At 43.6% G+C, this 9,631-nt stretch overlaps 1 protein-coding gene across 1 annotated transcript in view; it reads left to right on the plus strand.

Moving 5' to 3' along the window:
- The window catches only part of LOC103198176 (protein farnesyltransferase subunit beta), a 100,244-nt gene extending 91,277 nt beyond the window's left edge, over window positions 1-8,967 (plus strand). The window contains exons 10-12 of the mRNA XM_007942289.2: window positions 5,069-5,180; window positions 6,088-6,202; window positions 8,836-8,967. Coding sequence (XP_007940480.1) covers window positions 5,069-5,180; window positions 6,088-6,202; window positions 8,836-8,967 — 359 coding nt within the window. The remainder of the gene's footprint in view (window positions 1-5,068; window positions 5,181-6,087; window positions 6,203-8,835) is intronic.
- Window positions 8,968-9,631: the final 664 nt, after the last annotated feature.

The raw sequence follows: 9,631 nt of genomic DNA on the forward strand, positions 1-9,631 counted from the left end.
AAAAGCTTCCAGCTTGATGTTTGATCCAAGAACTTTGGACTTGCCAGCTTCTATAAGTGTGTGAGCCATTTTCCTAAGATAAATTTCTCTCTCTTTATATATATATAAATATATATATATGAGCTTTACTGGTTTTGTTTCTCTAGAGAACCCAGTCTGAACCCAGTCTAACACAGTTACAGATAAAGGGTAAACTTAAAAAAGCCAGATTAAAACTGACCAATGGCTTTCAGAAGACACGGGACAAAAAGACACATCTCAAAATGCAACCAATAAAGTTTTGGGGAAATTTCACCCTAATTAGTAATCAAAGATACGTAAATCAAAATAAGTGATCAAGTATTGCTTCCTTTTTAGCATTTCAGTTTACTGAGAACTTTTCTCTTTTTTTCAGTGTCTAATACTGGAGATAATAACAGTAACATTTTAAATTTTGCTGAAGGCAATATAAATTTCTTTTGTGTGTGTGATTTGGGTGAAAGTTTACAGAGCAAATTCACTTTCCATACAGCAGCTCACATATACTTTGTCTCATGACATTGACTACAATTTCCCTCAGTGCAACAGCTCCCTTCCCACTTCTTCCCTGAAGGCTATATAAATTTTTGAAACTATTTTGGAAAGTAGTTTGTCAGCATCTACTAAAAGCTTTTAAAAAAATGTTTATCTCCTTTGACTGAGTAATTTCACTCCTGTGAAATCTGTTTGAATAAAATGAACCTAAACATGGAGAATGTTCACAAAGATGTTCATTATGGCTACAGGTAGGGGATAAAAGAGGAAAGTAATGAAAATAGTGCAAGGGCTTTAATGAATGTGTACTCTAGAGTGAGCATGAGATGGGAAACTTGATTGTGCTTTTCCCTCAGTTGGTCTCACTTCCTGTGTGTGTCTTACAGTGTGAGCATCTCACAGGGATTCAGGTGTTAAAGATGAGTCTTCAAGCGTTGGCTCCAAATGTCTGCCAGCCTCATCTGGTATCTCATTTAGTGCTCAACCTAGCAAATAGCCATCACTTTTCTTCCAGGGCTTCAAACCAGTTTGAACGGGTTCAGTTATGGCCAATGCATCAAAATAGGAATGGACTGCAATTTGTTAAATGTGAGTGTGTCATAACAGTAACCAGAATGGGAAAAATTATGGGTCAAAGCTTGGAACGGGAAACTCGGAAGAGGCAAGCCCTTTCAGGAGCCTGATGTGGAAGGCTGGATTATTGGCAGCACTGTAGAGTGTGACACATTCAAAGTTGCATGGTCGCTGCCGTCTTTGAGCAAAGCAACGCTATTTCCAACTCTTGTCAGTCAGGATATATGGTTGCTATGCAACATACATACTGCCCTTGTTGTCTAAGAGAGAGATTCAGTTTCTAATTGGTCATCAACCTGCTATCTTTCCCATTTCGTATTGTTCTAGTTCACCCACATTTTACAAATTCGGGTCTACCTGGTTTCACTTTGTCAGCCATGAATGAACTGGGAAGAACTATGTCATTTTCTTCCTCTCTCTTTAGGAAGTTTCTGTAGTATTCTGTGTTTGAGATATTCCACAATTAAATACTTTGTCTACATATTCTCTTTATATACTGTATTTACTATAATGATTTATAAATTTTTCTACAGAGAATTATGTACTCATGTATATGGGATTTTTGCCCAATGCCTATTATGATACAAGGAGCTCTGGTGGTGTAGTGGGTAAGGCATTTGGCTGCTAACCAGAAGGTCAGCGGTTCAAACCCACCAGCTGCTTCATGGGAGGAAGATGAGATAATCTACTTCCATAAAGATTTACAGCCTTGGAAACCTAAGGAAGGTCACTGTGATTTGGAATTGAGTAGATGGCAGTGGGTGGGGTATTAGGATACAGTTTTCTTACATGTCCACTTAGTAGAATAATTCCACTGCTACCATTGCCATCAAGTTGCTTCTACTCACAGTGACCTTGTAGGACAGAGTAGAACTGCCCCTTAGTATTTCCAAAGCTATAATCTTTATGGACATCTTTCTGGTATTGATGTTTACTTATGTTTTATTGACTATGTAAAAGCATTTGATTGTGTGGATCAAACAAATTATATGGAAAACATTAAGAAGAATGGGAATTCCAGAACACTTGATTGTAGTCATGAGGAACCTGTATGTAGATCAGGAGACTGTCATTTGAACAAAACAAGGGGATACTGCATGGTTCAAAATCAGGAAGGGAGTGTGTCAGGGTTGTATCCTTTCACCATACTTATTCAACTTGTATGCTTAGCAAATAATCCAAGAAGCTGGACTATATGAAGAAGAATGTGGCATCAGGATTGGAGGAAGACTCATTAACAACCTGTGATATGCAGATGACACAACTTTGTTTGCTGAAAATGAGGTGAGGATGGCTTGAAGGACTTACTGATGAAGATTAAAGACTACAGTCTGCAGTATGGATTACACCTCAATATAAACAAAACAAAAAGTCCTCACAACTGGTCTGATAAACAGCTTCACAATAAATGGAAAAAAGATTGAAGTTGTCAAGGACTTCATGTTACTTGATTCTACAATCAACACCAATGGAAGCAGCAGTCAAGACATCAGATAACATATTGCACTGGGCAGATTGGCTGCAAAAGACCTTTTTCAAGTGATGAAGAGCAAAGATGTCTCCTGAAGATTAAGGTGCACCTAACTCAAGCCATCGTATTTTAAATCACCTCATATGCATGTGAGAGCTGGACAATGAATAAGGAAGACTGAAGAAGAGTTGATGCTTTTGAGTTGTGGTGTTGGAGAAGAATGCTAAGAGTACTATGGTTTGCTAAAAGGACTAACAAATTTGTCCTGGAAGAAGTGCAGCCAGAATGTTCCTTGGAAGCAAGAATGGCCAGACTTCATCTCACCTACTTTGGTCATGTTGTCAGAAGGAACCATTCCCTGGAGAAGGATGTCATGCTTGGTAAAGTAGAGGGTCAACAAAGAAGGGGAAGGCCCTCAGTGAGATGGATTGACACAGTGGCTGCAATGATGGGCTCAGGTATAGCAGGGATCGTGAGGCTGGCACAGGACTGGGCAGTGTTTCATTCTGCTGTGCACAGGGTCACTGTGAGTCAGAGACAACTCAATGGCACATAACAACAACAACAATCTTTATGGTAGCAGACCACCACATCTTTCTCCTGCAGAGCAGCTGGTAGGTTTAAACCTCCAGCCTTTTGGTTAGCAGCCTGGTGCTTAACCACTGTACCTCCAGGGCTCCATTTAATAAAATACTCTATGGCTGTCCAGAATAATGCAATGAAGATAAGAAGCAGAAGTGTTATGGCTATAGAATTCAATAAAAAAAACATGAGATACAAATTTATAATAATTGTAACTATATAGAAAAATGCATAGACGCAAAAAGACAGGAAGGAAGGAGGATTAGCTTTCAATGGCCATTTACAGATTGTTTGATACCTTTGTTAACCTAGGTATCAAGGTATATAAAATTGAGCAAGGACTTAATGCTATATATATATAATCCCCATTTCTGCACACATCTGCCCATTGGTGATTGTCTGTCCTCCCCACATGATGACTTTGTTGCCCACTGTGATAGTTAAGGTTATGTGTCAACTTAGCTAGGCCTGGTTTTGAGTGGCTGGGCAGCTGGATGTAGTAATTCCCCATGGTGAGATTGGTAAGCAACTCCATGGTGGAATCTACTAGATAAGCTGAGTAGCTGCCTTAGGGATGTGATCTGCTTCCAGTATATAAGAAGCAGCTTTGAGAAAGGTCTCGGCAGCTTTTTTGCATGCTTGGACCCTGCATGTAGCCGAGTCTCCAGTCAGCAGCCTGCCATGTTTCCTGCCAATCTTGGGACGGTCTCTGGACTTGAACAAGCAGTCTGCCATGTACAGTAATATTGGGACTGTGCTATTTTGTTTGTCAACCTTGGGCTTGTTAGCCTCAGCAGCCAGCAGCTGCCTGAGTGAAGAGATATACCTAGCTACAGTGGGCCAGGAGCAAGAGGCAGATCTGAAGCCCAAGGTCAAGGGGCTTTCATCTAGCTTCTAGAGCTGGCACTTTGAACTCAGACTTCTATCTCCAGAACTAGAACTAGTAAGAGAATAAACTCTTGTCTGTTTAAGCCACCCATTTGTGGTATTTTCTGTTAGAGCAGCATGAAGTAACCGAAACACCCACAGAATTCTCTGACCATCCTGATTGAACTTAAGGGTGAGGAAACCTAGTTTAGTATTATTACCCACTTCAGTATTATTACCAGAATTGCCACATTTGGGTTAGTCTGTCATCATATTGATATCCATAAGGTTTTCATTGGCTAATTTTTAGAAGTAGATTCACTGAAACCTGTCCACCATGGGTGACCCTGCTGGTATTTGAAATAATGGTGGCATAGCTTCCAGCATCATAGCCACACATAAGCCACCACAATGTGACCAATTGACTGACAGGTGGATAGTGTTACCAGTGATCATGAAGATGGCACAGGATGGGTGGCATTTCACCCTGTCATAATAAGGTCACCATGAGTCGGAGTCGACTCTATGGTGACAACGATAACAACATTGCACTATAGGAGGCAGGAGGCTGTTACTGGTAATGCTTCCCATGAAAACTCTTTGAGCCAAGAGAATTCCCTTTCAAGAGAGAAGAACTTCAGGCTTGGACAGGAGAAGAAATAAAATTCATTACCCTGTTAGTGTTCTCATAGCTAATCAGAGTCTGGCTAGCAAATTCCTGAGATTTGCTAAAGGAAATGTTTAAGCAGCACAGAGTGAAGAGTCATGGACCAAGTCACACAGCCCAGTCTGGAAAGCTAAGCTTGAGTGTCTGCTTCACTGCCTGCCAGAGATGAGGTTTGGGGTGGTCACCCAAGGAAGTGGGGTACACTTCAAGGAACGTGAAAGCACCACCTGGCACTGGTGCTCTTTGTTTCAGGAGATGGGACACATATGGTGGCATATTAACATCTTGAACATAATTTTCAAGAATGGAGGGAAACTTTGACTGGTTCCATGAGGTAATGAAACACGAGTAAGTCCTTAGTACTTTGCTGGACTGAACTTGCTGCCTCCCCACAGGTGATCCCGCCCTGAGCATGAGTCACTGGATGTTCCATCAGCAGGCCCTGCAGGAATACATTCTCATGTGCTGTCAGTGCCCCACTGGGGGGCTTCTGGATAAACCTGGCAAGTGAGTGCCTTCTCTCTGTGGAGGGAGAGAGGGAGGGACAGGGAGTGGAGAGAGGCTGTACGTGCCCCTCGGTGGAAGCGTGTGCCAAAGCCCTTAAAGGAAAGGCCTCAGTGCCCCTTCCACCCTCGCAGCCCTTCCAGCTGCCTGGCACTAGTGTTGCATGGGCGGGGGCACCCCAGTTGGGAGTGTCCCCTGTGAATGCTATGCTCCTGGCACCTCCAGTTGCCTACCCCTTCCCCTTTACCTGCACCTCTTCTCTTCAGGTAACTAAACAGAAGATACCTGACTTGTTAACTTTTCTTCCTCTTTTTTTTTTTTTTTTTAACCGATTTAAATAGAACAAGATACAGGATGTTCAAAACCCCTGAGTGTTATAAACAGAGGTGGTAATCACAGCAGCTATTACAGAGTCGATTAAATGACTGAAATAAAATCTGAGGTGCCTGTAGGAAGAAAGGGAAAGCAAATAAGCCCTGCCTCCTGTGTGTCCCCTCTGCTTCCCCACATCCTCCTGCTCTGGGCATCCAGGGGAAAGTCCTGCTGAAGGCCAGTCCCCAGCAGTTTATCAGGAAGAATTTGGCCCATTTCTAGACTTTGGTCCATTTTTTTTTCCCTAGAGAAATAATGTAGCCCTGGCCCGGGAGAGCTGTGACTCTCAGCCTTTTCCAAAAGACAGCTGAAGAGACCAATTCTAAACTTAGAGTTCCCATTTCTGGGCAGGGCTGAGGGATTGGTACAGAAACAACCACCACAACTGCTGGGAAACCTGTCTCCTGTAGCCGTGGGGGGACAAAGGTGGGATGTGTGAGCATCGTAGCCTGAATGCGTGTGGCTGCACCAGTGTTTGAGGCTGTGCTCGAGACTTGGGAGCTGAGGGCTTCTGTTCAGAGCCACCCTGTCCTTGCAGGTCACGTGACTTCTACCACACCTGCTACTGCTTGAGCGGTTTGTCCATAGCTCAGCACTTCGGAAGTGGAGCCATGCTGCATGATGTGGTCCTGGGTATGCCTGAGAACTCTCTGGTAAGGCGGGATTGGGGGCTCAACACCCCTCCTTCACAGGGCCCCAACACTAGGGGCTTACCGAGAAGGCAGCACAGCTACCATTAGTCTGTGGAACTAGCTGTGTGTTTCCTATGTGGACAGGCTGGTCAGCTCACCATCCACACCCTCCTCCCATTTTTGCAGCCTACTCACGAGGATAAGGATGAAACTTTCTCCCCATTTTTTGACTGTGGAGAAGGCACCCCTCAAGACCAACCCAAGGTTCTGGGTATTGGTAAGAGAGCCTTTGTGCCTTTATTCTAGAGTCTAAGACCTACCCAGCATGAGGGTCCCCTCTTCTGAGGAAGCCATAGGCATTGATCACTCAGAGGCAGTGAGTCCCTGCAGGTGTGCAGCGGCGTCTGCGGCCACACAGCACCGTGTGGCTGTCTGCTTCTCTCTGTGAGGTCTCTGCTTGTAGCCGTCTCTTCAGAGAAGCTGTGCCAGACACCTTCCGTAGCATCGTTGCCCTTGGCGTCCTGCCCACAGAGCCTCATTTGCCCCCTTCCCAGCAGCTATAATGTATTCATTCAACTTGTTCATTGTCTGCCTCCTTCAGAAATACTGGCTCCCTGAAAGCAGAATGTTCACACTGCATCTGGTTCTAGAACAGTCTGGCATGTAGGAAATGCTCCATTTATGTTTATTGGGCCTAAGACATGAGCTCAAATAAGAACTTGCACAGTGATCAAATGATGGGGCCTGTGCCAGTTAAGAACCAAACCAAAACCAAACTCACCATTGAGTCAATTCTGACTCATAGTGACCCCCATTGCGTTTCTAAGGCTATAAATCTTTACGGAAGTAGATTGCCCTATCTTCCTTCCATGGAGTGGACTGGTGGATTTGAACCACTGACCTTCGAGTTAGCAAATGCTTTATCCACTACACCACCAGAGATCCTTAATTATCATGAACAGTCGTGTGTAATTTTAGGATAATACGGCCTCATAAAATTAGATGTGTAGCTTCCTCCCCCTGCTTTTTTTAAGTCTCTGAAAATGTTTGTATAGGTTAGAGGTGTTTCTTGTAGGTTTGTTAACATTTGCCTGAAAAACCATGGAGGCCTGGTATCTTTGGGTTGGGGAACGGGGATGAAATGGTGATGGCAGCATAAGCAATGATTGATTTAATTTATTCATACAGGTTTTAAAAACTTCCTTCTTGAATCAATTTTGACCATTATATTCTATAAAATTACTCAGTTTATTGAATTTTCATCTTTTACCATCAAGTTCCTCATAGCCTTCTCTTAAAATTTTATAAATGTCTCCTGTAATTATGTCTTCTCCTTCATTCTCCCAGAGTGGGATAGTGCTGAATCCTGGCCTGGGATTATGCCCTGTCTCAGACCTAAAGTTTGTTTTGAGTTTCTGTGATGACATGTAATAAAGCAATTGAAACATGGCCTGACACCCTTACTGCACAGTAAGGTTATAGTCCTTTTTCTTGATTATTATTGTAAATACATCTCATTGTTTTAATAATTGGAATACACCTACACACACACAAGTATAAATAAGAAAATTGAAAACAATCACACAATATTATTGTTTTGGTATATCTCTGTTCATATACATCACATATACTATATGACTAGTAGCCACCATAAGGCTAATTTCCAAACTGAAGATATTTATATCCCCACTTTCCCACTTCATGGTCCTGGCACCAGCTACCCATGTGGCACTCTCTCTCTCTCTCTCTCTCTCTGACCCTAACCACCCAGAGTTGAGTCTCCACAACTTAGGACTGTCCCTCCAGATCCTGCTAAATAGGAAAACATCAGCTTCTCTGCTGGTTCTCACTGCCCTGATGGGTTCTGATTTGCGAGAATGACTTGCACAGTTTACAGAGACTGCCTATACTTAGAGTTACCCATTTATTATAACCAGAAAGAATGCAAGTATAGAGATGCATCATTCAAGGTCTGGGAGAGGTCCTGGCACTAGTAGGCTTCCATTGTTCCTGGGGACGGGCCACACTCTCTCCTGTATGTACATGTTCTCACTAATCAAGGAGGCCCCAAAAGAGAGTTCTCCCAGGTTCCGGATCTCCCTAGTCATTGGGGCCTCAATGAATATGCATAACTTGGGCCTTAATGCATAGTTGTTACCAATCCAGTCAGTGAATATGCATGACTGAAGTTAGTTTGCCAGGTATGGCCCTATGTAGCCACTACTTGCCCAGCTATTTTGGAAGACAAATGCCTATCTTGATTGCTCAGGTTATTTTCAGAAACCAGAATCCAAGAGCCAAACCACGTTCTTTGCCCAGATATATAAATGTATTTTTTAAAAGTAAGTGTGTGGTAATATTATACATACCGTTTTTCTCAATATGTTATAAATACCTGCCTGTATCATTGAATGTTTGAAGGCATGCTTTTAAATGGCTGTGTATTACTTGTTCCATGTAATACAGTATGTTTTTAGCAAATGCCTGTAGATCTGACCTAGGCTGTTGAACATGAGCCTGGCATGGTAAATCTCTACATATATCCTGAGGGTTCTGTGTAGTAAATTGCTAGAAGTAGGCTTATAGGTTCAAGGAGGTGAACATTTCCAGGGACCACCAGGGTGATTAACTGGCATCTGTCCTTCTCCTTGCAGCAGCCCACTCACCCTGTGTACAACATTGGACCCGATAAGGTGATCCAGGCCACCATGCACTTTCTGCAAAAGCCAGTCCCCAACTTCGAAGAGCAGGAAGACGAGGCAACAGCAGAGCCTGCCACCAACTAGAGGACATGGAGTCCCCTGGCTCTGTGTTCACCCATCGCTCCAGTCAGACCAAGGTGGATCCGTTCTGATACATAGTGCATTCTGTACTATACAAGCCTTAGCCACTCTGGAGGTGTGGCTCTCTTTTTTCCTTTCTTGTCAAACAAAACAAAACCATTGGCTCTGGGTTTGGAGAACACAGTGGTGTGGTTTCTTAATTCTTTCCACACCTGTTAAACCAAAAATCTATCAGCTCGTGTGACATCTAAACCCAGTTCTGGCCTGGCCAGGGTCTGGTTGGGGAACAGTGCATGCCGAGAGGACGCAGCAGCTCCTGCCAGCTCTCCGGGCTGGACACTCATATTGGAAGGAATGATGTCTGTGAGTGTTACAGCAGTCAGAGCCACCGCTGCGATTTCCACCTGCTCACCACCAGTAAAGCACCTGGCCAGGTGTCCTCCCAGGGGTTGGAAATTCATGTGCTTCAGGAAAAACAAAAGAAAACCCTAGTGGGATTCCACTAGGAGGTATCCAGGCCTCTCTGCACTTCTTTGTTACTTCTCACCTCCCACCCTGGTCATTTGCAAGGGAAAGGAGCTGGGGGAGAAAGAGCTGCATGAACAGCACCAAGAATGGAGCCCTGCATGTCTCCAAAGCTGCACAGGGTACACTGGCAAGATTCACT

This window comes from Orycteropus afer, unplaced genomic scaffold, assembly GCF_000298275.1.
Source record: "Orycteropus afer afer isolate SDZICR_OR568_19922 unplaced genomic scaffold, OryAfe1.0 scaffold00088, whole genome shotgun sequence".
Classification (NCBI taxonomy): domain Eukaryota; kingdom Metazoa; phylum Chordata; class Mammalia; order Tubulidentata; family Orycteropodidae; genus Orycteropus; species Orycteropus afer.